The sequence below is a fragment of the Cydia splendana genome, chromosome 3 (genome assembly GCF_910591565.1).
Source record: "Cydia splendana chromosome 3, ilCydSple1.2, whole genome shotgun sequence".
Lineage (NCBI taxonomy): Eukaryota > Metazoa > Arthropoda > Insecta > Lepidoptera > Tortricidae > Cydia > Cydia splendana.
This window is the reverse complement of record NC_085962.1, coordinates 15,966,461-15,980,984: the sequence shown is the minus strand read 5'-3', so window position 1 is coordinate 15,980,984 and position 14,524 is coordinate 15,966,461. Positions and strand designations below refer to the sequence as shown.

General features: G+C 37.1%; 1 protein-coding gene across 1 annotated transcript in view; it reads right to left on the bottom strand.

The window, feature by feature from the left end:
* The window catches only part of LOC134806675 (coiled-coil domain-containing protein 18-like), a 57,913-nt gene that overhangs the window by 24,676 nt on the left and 18,713 nt on the right, over window positions 1-14,524 (bottom strand). The window contains exons 4-6 of the mRNA XM_063780002.1: window positions 3,173-3,263; window positions 2,187-2,293; window positions 1,817-1,982 (exon numbers count right to left, since the gene is read on the bottom strand). Of these exons, the coding sequence (XP_063636072.1) occupies window positions 1,817-1,982; window positions 2,187-2,293; window positions 3,173-3,263 (364 nt within the window). The remainder of the gene's footprint in view (window positions 1-1,816; window positions 1,983-2,186; window positions 2,294-3,172; window positions 3,264-14,524) is intronic.

The window sequence follows — 14,524 nt, the reverse complement described above, 5'->3', positions numbered from 1 at the left end:
GCAATAAAAAAAAAATTAACTCCCTTGCGGCGGTATGGCGGGCATTTGGAACCATCCGAAAAGTATGGCATGGTGATGTCCATGAATGGCTGCTCGACGATGATCACCTGTGCAAAAATTAGCTTGGCACAAATGGTTGAATTGTTTTTTTTATATTAACGTGTTCGCCTCAGTATGGCGGGCTGTAAGTCACACCGGAGAAGTATGGCATTATGCTACCGCCTACTTCTTTTTTATGGACTATCGGAAAACACGAGGATATTTGTGGAACAAATCGTTCGACACTCGTATTTTATCCGACACGTTCGACTAACGCCCACGCGATTGGGCCGCCGGTACCAGCGCTATGGTCATAGCATTTTCTTTCCTTCATTACATGCTTAAACCCCTGACGAACCGCCATACTGGTACAAATGACCCAGTAAAATGTGTCACTATCTCCCGGTCTATTTATTGATAATACCTGATAATACCAACTATTATATAATCTGTGATAATACTCTGAATATCTGGGGGAAGCGCTGGTGGCCTAGCGGAAAGAGCGTGCGACTTGCAATCCGGAGGTCGTGGGTTCTAACCCCGGCTCGTACCAATGATTTTTCGGAACTTTTGTACGAAATATTATTTGATACCTATTTACCAGTCGCATTTCGGTGAAAGAAAACAATGTGAGGAAACCGGACTAATCCTAATAAGGCCTAGTTTACTCTCTGGGTTGGAAGGTCAGGGCAGTCGCTTTCGTAAAAACTAGTGCCCACGCCAATTCTGGGATTAGTTGCCAAGCGGACCCCACGCGAGGAAGAAGAGATTGAATATCTGGGAGACCGACCAAAGCTCAGGAAACATAAAAACTCAAAAATGCGCGTTTTCTCACAGATCAGACCTAGCTAAAGAGATCAAACCCCTTATAGCAAATTTCATCGAAATCGTTAGGGCCGTTTCTGATATCACCGAAATATATATATAAATAAATATATAATAATTCCTCGTTTAAAGGTAAGATAACACAAAAAAGACAAAAATAAACAAAAACAAATTATACCTACTCGCACCAGTCTTGAACCCCAATCCTCTTGCACGTATTTCCACGAATATACCGCAACGCTATTGCAGCATACTTACGTTGCGTGAAATTGTCTACTACAAGGACACGGAAACACTGTTTGCATGTGTGAGTAATAGTAGGAAAAAGCGTGACAGCAACACTCCGTCGACTTTAAGGGGCGGTTTTTGCACAATGAAGTATTCAATGTTTATTTGAATAGTTCAATATTTACTTAAAGAGTGCGCTAAACATACTTTTAAGTATACAAATACCAAGACCATTCCACAAAAAAATAAAACCCGAAATTTTGCGAAAGTGGCGCCATCTAGTGAGAGTTAAGCTTTGAGTAACCTAGTCGAACCACCTTAATAAGAGTTGAAGAGTTTTATTTCACTATGACACTGACAACCCTACTGTGTTCTTGTGCGGTGTCGGCATTTACGCAAACATCAAAGGAGTCGGTCCACTTACTTTTTACACCAGGGGTCACCAATTAGTTTCTTCAGGGGTCCGATTTTTTTAAAATAATGTGACCATCGCCGTCCGTTTCTACTTGAGTTTATTAAATATGTATTAAAATTATATAGGTCGGCGGTCCGCATCCGGACCGCGTTTCGCCATTTGGTGACCCCTGTTTTACACTGTGCTAATGGGGGTTATTACTGTTATCTATCCTCTGTCCCTCTAAGCAGACAGTGTCCGGCGACAGGATAGTCGGGTAAACGTAGTAACCACTAATTATACAACCTAACCGCATTGACATATCTTTACCGTTGGTTTCTCGCCCAGCGCACAGTTGCAGCAGCTGTCCTGGGGCTAGTTTGCCAACATTCATGATTGATAAATCCTCCGACGGCGGCAAGCACATTGTTTGGCCCATTTCTAACAACTCCTTGTGACTTGAACGCAACGTAGCGTATAATTTCAATAAATCACGCTGGAAAAAACAATGAGTAACATAAAATTATTATTATTTTAGCTTGTATGTAAATTCAATGTTGACGTGTTAAAGTGCCCTTGTGGCCTATTCGCTGAATAAATGTTGAAGTTTGAAGTTCGTCTAGTTACACACAACAATACCGTTTACAGCCTTCACGTGTCTTTAAGAGCAAAATCAATCCATTTTACGGTAAGTACCCACCTGTTTTTCATGGAGATGTCGTTTTATACTTTCGAATTTTGCAATGTTTTCTTGCCAACATATCTTTAACTGCATTCTCTTTTTATCCTGCGATGAAATCCTAGACTCTGGAAATAAATTGAAGAAACGATGAATCATAAGAACTTAAATTACTTAAACCTTCCTTCACTTTTATATTGTATAATTTGATATCATTCCAAGTCCGTATGTGCCAAGAATAAGTCGTCATCATTGAGCCCTTGGCATTTCTAAACAGGAGTTGTCGATATCCTAGCTTGTGTTGGTTAAGACTCAACTCCTTTGAGTCCTCTGCTAGACTCGACTCAATTTTTCAGACTCTATTAGTCATTAACCCTTTAGTCCGTAGCGGCAACATACCTAAAATAGGTAACTAGGTTTTTCATGTCAGAGAGATTTCTTATCAAAAGCTTCAGTAAATAAAGATTGTATGGAAGAAATCGCTTTTTAGCGATAAGACCGCCTGTTGTTTACCTCCTTAATTTTCTGTAATATTTTTTGTATTGTTTTCTGTATTGAGGTGTGCAGTAATAGTAGATTGTTAACCAAAGGATGAAAGGCACTCATTTCTGCCGAAGCCTTTCACCCGAGTTAAACACTCAACTTTTCATTTCGAATACGAGGAAAGTAATGTGCATGTGTTTTTTTTTTAAACATGACTAAGTATAAATAAAATTTGAAGCCTTTTTTAAGGGTACATTCAATTAACAATTTAGGCAAAAGTATATTTATTTATGGAATGGGGAGTCAAATATCACAATGGAAATTGTATAACAAATTCATTTATACCCAAATATCAATTGCTTATCGTAAAAAAAAATCGTACTTGGAACCTAAAATGTTCTAGTGCAGAAACGTATCGATAGACGCACGTACGTTCTGCACACCTTTTAGAGCAACAATGACCCTCTTTCAGAGCATGAGTAATGAAAAGAGTATTTTTATTGTATTTTATAAACGACATTTACCTCCTCGGCCTCGGTTCGTTTCGTTACCGCGACCGATATTCGAACACGCACTATCATCTGAAACTCGATCTTCTCTTCCCCATACTCTTGTCTGAAAAGATAAGTAGGTAAATTAAAGAAGAGTGAGGTCCAATGGAGGACTTGTTTTAACCTCCTGAGACCCAGAAGCAGTTGTTTTGTTTTTGAATTTGGTACTCTTTGTTATTCAACAAAAGTTCAAAATAGCTTGTGGAATATGTACAAAAATTTGTACCGGGGGTCTCAGGAGGTTAAAAAAGCTGTAGTTACGCCACGCCATTTTATTTTCAAATTGTATCGTTTTCTTATCTTAGCCTAGAGTAGGTACTTTTATCTAATTCCTAAAAACCAATATCAAAAATATACCTGTAGTAGAGCAAAAAGAGTGGTTTAAAAACAGGAATCACGAGCGTTGCGAAGAGTTCCAAGGCACGAGGGTCTGTTTATTTTTAAGATGTGGTTAAAACGACTTTGAAACCTATTTTTTATAATGTAGGGAGATTTAGATAAAAGTAGGTAGAACTTTTTTTAGGCATTTGTTGATTGTAAACCATTTTAGGTAGGTACTTGTATGATAGAATTACTTGACTCTTAACTACATACATTCGGCGGCAACCAAGTCGTCGGTGTTCACCGGGTGAACTTCACCCGAAAGTATTGATGAGCAGGATGTAGGCGCAGGGCTCGGCGTAGGAATGCGGCGAAGGATTGCTGATGTCGTCGGAAATAAAATACACTTCTTGTGCTCAACAAAATAGAAGATTTAATTTACCACAAATTATACTACATTTTGTTCATGTCAATGCACGATGAAATAAGATTAAAATACGTCACATGATTATAATTAAAATGAAATTAGGATTAACTTATTACGCAGAGCCTACATATTCCAAAGGAGGGAAATCAAAGACAAACCGGACGGTTATAGAGCGGTAGCATAGAGTATAGGTGTTGCCTGTTTATATTAAATCTATATATACATGTAAAAGGTTACATGCCAAAAGAAAAAAAACTAAGTATGGCTCTACATAAAGCATGCTTATAATAAATTACATGCTGCAACATAGACATACAGAAAAAAACAGGCTATGACAGGCATTACATTTTTAACACAACTATAGATATCTTAATCAATCCCCGTATTAAATAGTTTAGCAGTACATAAAATAAAAAATCTTCAAACACAACACTGCAAACAAACAAAGCAAATGCTCCTACAATAATCTCCAAAGGACTATATACCAAGACTCACAATTAGAAAGTGACATATAGTACAACGCTTTTCTGGCCTCCCAGTTACATTACAGCTTACATAACAGCCTAAATTAAGGATAAAGCCAGTATAGGACTTGTAAACAAATCATTAGCCCATACTGCAAAAGCATATGCATTTAACATTAAAACTTTGTGAAACAAATGTCACTATTTATAGTATTTATCATGTAACGTTGCACACGCTTTGCAATGCGCCAATGTCTGATTGTATGTGTTTAAATACATAATATTTGGTTACATTTTAAAAATATTTGGTCAAGTACAGACAATAATGAAAAATAAACACAAGTATAGAAGGTAAGTACAACACACTTCTTTCATTGCTTGTACAAATGAAAAATTACCAAAATAAGTCAAGTAACCACTTTTGTACCTACTTATTAAGATTGATAAGTTGTGAATGTTCCAATCTATAAAATCCATGCATGACAAATATCAAAATAGCCCATATGTTGGTTAAAATATTAAAATTAAAATTGTGAAAGTTGTAAACATTTAATAAAATTTAAAATTATAACAAATAGGTACATGAAAAATTACAACATTCTACAGCATTACTCAGGATATAAATGCATGGCTCACATGTTGAGTGAAGTGACACGATAATATCCTCAACAAATAGATTATACATTACACATGTGATTTGTTTGCCGGCCATACAAATTATGATTTCTCACTGTTTTTACTAACAGATGGCCTGTAATTAGTTTGACATAAATAAAGAATTGCAGGTGTTACACTGGTAAAACAATAAAAAGAAATATATCATTATGCCTTAAATGTATAAGGTGCAAAAGTGTCCGTGAGGCGTAAAGTACTGTAGCCACGGGCAACCCACCTTATTTAAATTTGTGAAGGCTTGCCTGATGTGTTCATCTACAGGCATGTCTACCAGAATCCATTTTTTTTAGGTAAACAATCGCACTCACCTTGCAATTCACGAACTGCCTTTAGCCATTATAGTTTCTGATTGATATGGTCAGGCATTTTACCTCGTGTTTTACATAGGTAGCGACGTAAACAAGACGTGTCGCAAACAGCCGGCAGCGTCGGTTCGTTTAGTGCAAATTAGCACAGAAGACATGGCACAACTACTTACTTTATCAGCCTTGTCGGTTAAGACAATCAGTATTTTTGATGCTCACACATTAAAATTGTATGTTACTTAGGGGAAGTGAACGAGACGTGTCGGAAACAGCCGACAGCATCAGTTCACTTTTTGGGTCCAGCAGAGAAGTTACGGAGCCCATCAGATTATCAACTTCATCACCTTTGTCGCTTGATGCAGACTCTGGCAGAGAAGATACAATACCTTTAGGCTCACAAGATTTCATCACCTACGTAGCTTGATGCAGACTCTGACAGAGAAGATATGGCATCCCTCAGATCACCAGTTTCATTACCTTTGTCGCTTGATGCAGACTCCGGCAGAAAATACACGGCACCCAGAGGATCACCAACTTCATCACCTTTGTCAATCGGTGGAGACTCCGGCAGAGAAGACTCTAGACATCGTAGTATCTAGACAGCAGCAACCACGCTGACCGCATTGGTGACTCTGCATGAAACATTATTAAATGTGGATGAGCAATCAGCTGATTTAAATTTATTATTTATGTCTTTATTAAAATTATAGACATAATTAAAATTATTCAATGCAATAGAATTATTTTGATCATCAGGCATATGAATATTAAAATTGTCTTTGTCATAAAAATAATAATTGTAGAAATTGAAATTGGCTCTGCATTTAATTTTACCACTGTCAAGTTTTCCAATTAAATTATCCTCAATAAAAGTGACTAGAAATTATTGTAAAACTTCATGAGGATAAGGCGGATCAATAGGGAATATTACTGCAATGTTCTGCCGCCAGAGTGCAGCACTAAACATAGAGTAAAAGCATAGAGTAACTTATACATACCTACTAGGCCTTAAACAGTTTTTTGACAAGTGTTCACAGACAATAAAATATAACATTGATGCATCAAGGCGGTTTGTTAATAAGGGCCTACCGGTAAACGCGAAAATCGACATTTAGTTATCTGCCTCTTTATCGCTCGAATATGCAAGAGTGATAGAGAGATTAGATAACGAAATTTCGATTTTCTTGTTTCGCGGTAGGCCATGTGATTGACGTGACGTGTGATGTGTCAATGTGGTTTGTTTACTGTATGTGCCACCTACGCAGAGCTTTGCCTAATATTCCCTATTAAGCTGTATCTTTGAAAAAATATCACCATAACCAACTAAAAGGAGAACCTTTGCTCTAATGTCAAGCCACTGAATAGCAACATACTATTGAAAATTCTTAAGTGACTACGCAACTTTAAAAGACTTAGTCAACAAGCTTAGTTTTGAGTATCCTATAAGCAGTAAAGTCTAAATGACATAAATGTCTGACATAAATAAAAGACTCTGTCCTCAAGCATTTGGGTAATCCATAGGCCATAAAGCCAAAATAGCATAAGTGGTTAACATCGATGAACGACTCAGTCCACAAGCATTTGGTCAACCCATAAGCCGTAAAGCCAAAATAGCATAAGTGGCCAACATCGATAAACGACTCAGTCCACAACCCTTTGGACAATCTATAAGCTGCAAAACTGAAATAGCATAAGTGGCTGACATCACTAACGGACTCAGTCCACAAGCATTCGAGCACTCCGCCTGACAGTGTGCTGGAAGGAGATGCCACTCCCCAGTAACAAACACACAGGCCGGATAAAAGCAGCTTAGAGTTGGCTTTATTAAAATTAACAATGTTAGTATGTTTTAGACAGTAAGGCGGTGTGGTTAGGTGTGTGATACTAAGCTCTTCAAAATAAATGGCAAGTTCATTGCATGTAAAGTCAAGCCTACTATGAAAAATGTATCCTGGCAAAACAAAGAGTTTCTCAATAATGTATGTATACAGGGTGTGGCCTGTAATAAGAGCAAAAAATCAAACTGGAGATTCCTTGGAGTACCCAAAGTTACCACCAAGTGGTCCCGATGGTTCAAAATTCTTAATTTAGGAGAAATTTTAATTTAAAGTCAAGTTTAGCAAGCAATGGATTTTCACATTGCGTTACCGTCGCTTATCTGGCGTAAGATGTCATGGTACCGGGACGTCTAGGTACGCGCCTTTTAGTACAATTTATTTTAAAAATGAATACAGAGAAAAGTAGCTCTTATTATTAAGAAATCAGAACTCATTCAATGTGCAATGACACGTTATGTTTTGTTGACAAACTCAAAAAAACTTTTTTTTTCTATGTAATGGAAACAGTTTTTAAAATAATTTAATTTCGTAATAAAAACCTTCATAAAACACTTAACTTCATTACCTACCTATTTGAAAAATGCTTTGAACTTTGTCAATATTGACAACTGTCAAGCGAATGCACAACAATTATTTATGTAATCCAATCTTATTTATGATTGAATTACATGATTGAACGGTGGAGCCAGAAGACGTTCAAACCAAGCTGTTGCACCGCAAACGATTTCCCGATAGGAGACATACTGACAGTGACATCGTCAACGTTGAACGTAGTGCCACGTTTGCGGGACAACGAGCCTGCCTGTGCCCGGGGCCCGGGACGGTGGTGCAGCCTATCAGCCAGCGTGCAGGCGGTGATATTCGAGTCAGTTGCTGGTGGGTATACCAGAGAATACTCCGCAATTTTGGACAACTACCAGTACCAATAAATCAAAACTATGTGTATTCTATTAGATTTTAGGAGAAAAAGTACCTCATACATAATGAAGTTATTTGATAAAATAAGGATACTTAATGATACATCACATCGAAAAAAGAAAAAGCACAAAAGCAATCTATCGGGCAAGATTATGAATGGAAACTGAAAAGTGTTATTCTTATAAATTTGTTAGATGTGTTAATGTAAGTACTTGTGTTATGTAGTTGTTTAAGATTAATAAACGCAGTAACTATACGTGTTTGTTCATTATTTTTTTCTTGGTGATGTAATTATTTACATGAAGCGAAAGATGTAGAGGGATATGCTTAGCCCAATTTCCATCGATGGGCAACTAATCACTATGTGCGATCAGTACAAGTATCTGGGTAGTATGATGCACCATTCTGGGAATGTGGATGCAACATTCAACACCGAATAGCCGCAGCTTGGCTAAAATGGTGAGAGTGACTGGTGTTACGTGTGACAGAAGAGTGCCGGTCAAACTCAAGAAGGGTCTGGTATACAAAAGTATACTAAGGCCGGTTCTTATGTATGGCAGCGAGACGTGGGCAACGACTCAAAGACACGTAAGTCGCCGAAATGAAGATGCTGAGGTGGATGTGCGGCGTTACCAGGCTTGACAGAATCCATAACGAGTACGTACAAGGAGGCGTAGGCGTGCGCGACATCGCCGATAAAATGCAGGAGAGCAGGCTGCGATGGTATGGTCACGTAAAAAGAAGGCCTTCTGACTACGTAGGAAATTTGGCACTACAACTTTCCATTACAGGTCGAAGATTTAGTAGGGCAGACCCAGAACAAGATGGAAGGATGTAGTGCTAAAGAACATGAGTGACTGCAAGTTATCCGAGCACGATGTCGTGGACAGGGCGAAGCGGAGAAGGTTAAGCAGGAGAGCTGACCCCACCACCATGTGAGAATAAATAGCTAGGAAGAGAGAGATAGACGTAGCTACGACCTGGTCAAAGTGATCTTTGTATGAGAAATAAAGCTTTCCATTTCAAAAACTTCTTGGAAACTTTCACTTTCCACAACTTCCACATCTGTACTGTACATGGCTCTAAAGCGACCAACTAACCAAATTGGTTGGCCGTTCTTTAGTGTTATCGAAGGTACTTTATCACGGAAAAGAACAGAGGGCCGAGCTAAGATCAATGACCTTTTATTTATGTAGACATGTGACGTTCATAGTTGACAAAACTAAAATTTGATCCAACGATTTTGACAACTTGACAGGTTAGCGTCACCCATACGACTAACTAAATATAGGTTCCGGAACCTATATTTAATGGCTCACGATCGTGCGCCTGGTACCATATCTACCACAATTTACTTACATCTATGGCTAAGATGCCAATCGTTTGCGCTTGTAGCGAACGAAACGGTTATCTCTCTCTATCAGTCGTCGATATTAGTGCGACAGCGAGAGAGAGAGGGAGAGACATTAGCGTGTCGTTCACTACGGCACAAACGATTGGCATCTTGGCTAAGCACCCTGTACATATTTAGTACTTTGCTACAACAAGTACGTTGCGTTTTATTATAAGTAAAGTTCATAATTCTTCTTTTCATTACGCACAGACTCTACCACTGTTTTCTACCGGAGTGCGTCGCCTTTCAAAAAGTTCATAATTATTGTATTAAACCTTCACAGTCACCCATATAACCATTCCAGTCGCAGAATCACAAAGTGGTAACTAAATGTCAGATGTGTCGTAACAGTGTCCACACAATGTGTCTAGAATTGTTTCGAAACAAAGTGTCGTCGCCGTGTCTACACTTTTCCGTAACAAGGTGTCGACACATTTGTGTGCACTTTGCGTGCGGTTTGCGACTAAATCTGACAGCAAATTTGTGACAGCAAATGTCAATATAAAATACCTCTTGAAAACCAAGGTTTGTCAAACTACTATTAGTGTCTCGTGTGCTCGTAATTCTAGTAAGTCATCATGGGCAATGCAAATGATAATAATCGACCGAAACCATATAAACACCCAACACCCGTCAACCTTTTACAGAATTTTTTTTAAAGAAATGCAATAAGCTACTTAGGTCAGGCAACAAATGCTCCAAAAGTTGTAGAGGGAAATGCTCGGAACACAATTTTTGACTCCGTAACTCGGTTTGACAAGTTAGGAGGTGAACATATCAAAAGTCCCCGGCCGTAGCCCTTGAGCGGGGGGGAGAGAGGGGGCTTTGAAGGTCCCATTTTCCGGTTTTTCGATTATATCTCGGAAACTATGCATCTCAGCGACATGGCCACTTATACAAAATGAAAGTTAATTTAATTTGTTACAAGTTTATTTAGTCAATTTTTTCGATATGTTGAATAGTTTTTGAGATATCCGCTCTTGAAAGTTTATTTAGGGCTCTCAATTTTATCTTGATATATCTATATCAGTGAAGGTGCTAGGCCGTGTTTGGTATCGTTTTCGTATAAATCTGGGGTGCTGAATCCATTTAAGGTATCACATTGACACCATTCCACAAAATAAAAAAAAATCTTTTTAGGGTTCCGTACCCCAAAAGGAAAAAACGGAACCCTTATAGGATCACTCGTGCGTCTGTATGTATGTCCGTCTGAATACACAAAATAGTTCTTTACCTATAGATGACAGGAAAACCTATTATAAATGTGCAGTCAAGTGCGAGTCGGACTTAATGTACGGAACCCTTAATACGCGAGTCCGACTCGCACTTGGCCGGTTTTTTTGAAACTCCTCTTGACGCTTAACCGCTGAACCGATTTCGTTGAAATTTGGTATAGAAATAGTTTGCGTCCCGGAACAGGACATAGGATAGATCTTATAACCAAAATCATCTTTTGAAGGTATGAAAAGTGGCGTGGAAATTTGTACGGGAAATCAATAACCGCTGAACCGATTTATATGAAATTTGGGATGGTCTACATCTTTGATTTAGTTAAAAATGATAAAAAAAACATGACTACAAACAAACAAAACAAAAACTTAAACAGTATTAACTTCAAGAAGTCAATTCTGAATTCCCCCCTACACCTCATTTCACACCTTTAAAGCATCAAAAAGCATCAAAAAGGCACCATTCCATACTTTTTTGCACGCATGAAATCTAAGCTCACAAGGGACACTCAAATGGCATCAACTAAGCATTCTTCTCCGAAGAAAAAAATATCGAAGAATAGAATAGAATATTATTTCCCCGTTACGAACAAACAAGAGAATAATACGTTTTTTCGAGCCCGAACTGAATAAAAAAACATTAAACTATTCCGCAAACAGCGATGGTAATTGTCTAAACCAACATACAAATTTTATAATTCTCCACCAAAACATTGCGAGCGTGTTACAAAAACGTGAACTATTAGACATAACCATGGCTGAAATGCGAGACGAGGGAAGAGATCCCGGTGTTATTTGTTTGTCGGAAACATTCGTTAAAAAAGGCTCTGAATCTAATATTAAAATTAAGGGGTACAAACTAGCTTCTTCCTTTTGTAGGGATAAAAATAGAGGGGGCGTGTGTATTATGACTAAAATCGGGTTAGAATTTAAGGAATTATTGTCTATAAATAAATATGCCCGTCCAAATGTTTTTGAATGCTGCGCAGTTGAAATAACACACAATAAATTGATAATAATTGCATTGTATCGTACACCAAACTCTGACGCTAACGTATTTTTAAACGAACTTGACGGAATTCTTAGCCAGATAACCAAGAAAAAGGAAAAAAAGATAGTTTTAGCTGGTGACTTTAACATAAATACAGTTGTACAAAATAAAATTTCCAACTATCTTAACGATCTTGTAAAATGTCATAACCTAAAGATTCACAATTATAAACCTACGCGATTAAATTCATGTATAGACCACGTCATTAGCAATATTGAGGGAGCAGAGGGTCAACTTCTCCCGTTGGGTCTTTCGGATCATGAGACGGCTCAGATCCTTTATATCCCAGTTACGAAAAAACACTTAAGTTCAAGTATTAAATACATAATGCGCAGAGATTATAGCCCAAGTAATGTACGTAAATACCGCGAATGCCTAAAAGCTCTAACTTTTACTGAGACAATTCTTGAGCCCGATATGAATAAGGCTTTCAAGTCTTTCCACGATTTAATTTGTTTATTTTATGAACTATGTTTTCCATTCATAAGGTGTAGAGTCTCAACTAATCGTAAAACACAGAAATGGATTACAAAAGGTCTAAAACAAAGCTGTAAAAATAAACGGGCTTTACGTTTTAGACACTATAAAGAGAAAACTTCAGAAAGTGGATGTGCATACAAAGTCTATTCAAAAATGTTACTTAATTGCATAAATACTTCCCAAAGGCTACATAATTACAGATTTATACAGAATTCTACTAGTAAAAGTAAAGCATGTTGGGATATTATCAAAGACGATCCGGATCAGCGCCTCACGAACGAACATTATATTACTGAAATTAACAAGGATGGTACTATGATCGAAAACCCCACTCAAATAGCACATGAATTTAATAGCTACTTAATTCAACGTACAAGTATTAATACAAGCTCAACCTTAAAAAACACAAATTCTAAATTGATCAATAACACCATATTTGTCACTCTTGTAAGCCACAACGAAGTCAAAAACATTATACGATCACTGAAAAACACAAATTCCACGGGTTATGACGGATTATCAACTAAGATTTTGAAATTATGTGTTGACGAACTAGTACCAGTTTTAACTCATCTACTTAATTTATCATTCGAGGTGGGATGCTTTCCAGATGCTTTGAAATTGTCAATAGTCACACCACTATTTAAAAAAGGAGACAAATCCTTAATGTGTAACTATCGACCCATAACGCTTATACCGGTTATATCTAAGATATTCGAAAAAGCCATGCATAAAAGGATCATGTCATTTTTAGAAAAATATCAGATATTAAAAAGAGAACAAAACGGATTCCAAAAAAATAAGAGTACGACACTTGCGACTTTTAACCTTGTTAATAGTGTTATTCGGAATATTGACAATAAGAAACCGGCAGTTGTAGTGTTCTTCGACATGTCTATGGCATTTGATTTCGTGTCACATGACCTACTAATTAAAAAGCTTCAAAATCTTGGTATAAGAGGGCCAGCTCTGCAATGGGTCAAGTCATATTTAAGTAACCGGCAGCAATGTGTTGAGATAAGAAGCTCTGTAAACTCTACTACAGTTAATCATAGGTCTTCGTACATGGAAATTAGCCAAGGAGTGCCCCAGGGTAGTGTATTAGGACCACTCCTTTTTCTGCTATATATCAATGACCTACCAGATATAACTACACATCAATGTACGCTTTTTGCAGATGACATATCAATTCTAGTGACATGCAATGATGAAATGCAATACAATAATGACATTAATAATACTATACAATCTATAATCGAATGGCTTGAATTCAATAATTTATCTATTAATCTTAATAAAACTCAATTTATCCAATTCCGTAGTGTAAGAAACAATGGAAAGTTATTGGATGTCCGATACAATAATACACAAATTAAGGAAGTTGATACTATAAAATTCTTAGGAATCACCTTAGACATTAATTGTAGTTGGAAAAACCATATAGGCACAGTGTGTGACAAGCTCTTAAAATTTGCATATGTTCTGAAACGACTTCGCAACATATCTGGTTGGAACACAGTACTGATGGCATATCACGGATATGTTGCGTCTCAGTTAAGATATGGACTTCTTGTATGGGGCAATTCCAGTGACGCGGCTAGGGCTTTCATAGCACAAAAGAAATGCTTAAGGGCAATGTGTGGGATGCCCCAACGGGAATCATGTAGGCCATTATTTGCAAAGCATGAAATTCTGACATTACCATGTATGTATATTTTTGAAGCAGCTGTTTTTGTAAAAAAATACCCACATCTGTTCAAAAAAGCTAAAGATGTATATCATAGAAACACAAGGAACCCAAACAGACTTGTAATTGATTTTGTTCCAAATACTTCCCTTTTCATGAAAAGTAGTTATTATATGTGTATACGAATATTTAATGCTCTTCCTGATAATGTTAAGGATCTCCCTCTTAATTCATTTAAAGCACAACTTTATCGTTGGCTAAAAACTAAGATGTTTTACACTACAGATGACCTGTTTTGCATGTTAGATAATATTGAGTAGAAGTTAAATAGGTATTTAGTTAAGTTTAGTTTAAGTGTACATTTGCATGCTAAACTAGCAAAATATGTATAAGCACACATATATGTTACCCTTAACAACTCATTGTACCATATTTTAAGCAAATAAAGAATATTTTATTATTATTATAAAGGATGATTTTTGAGATAACTTATTATGTCCTGTCTCGGGACTCAAAATATATAAATAAATAATAAAT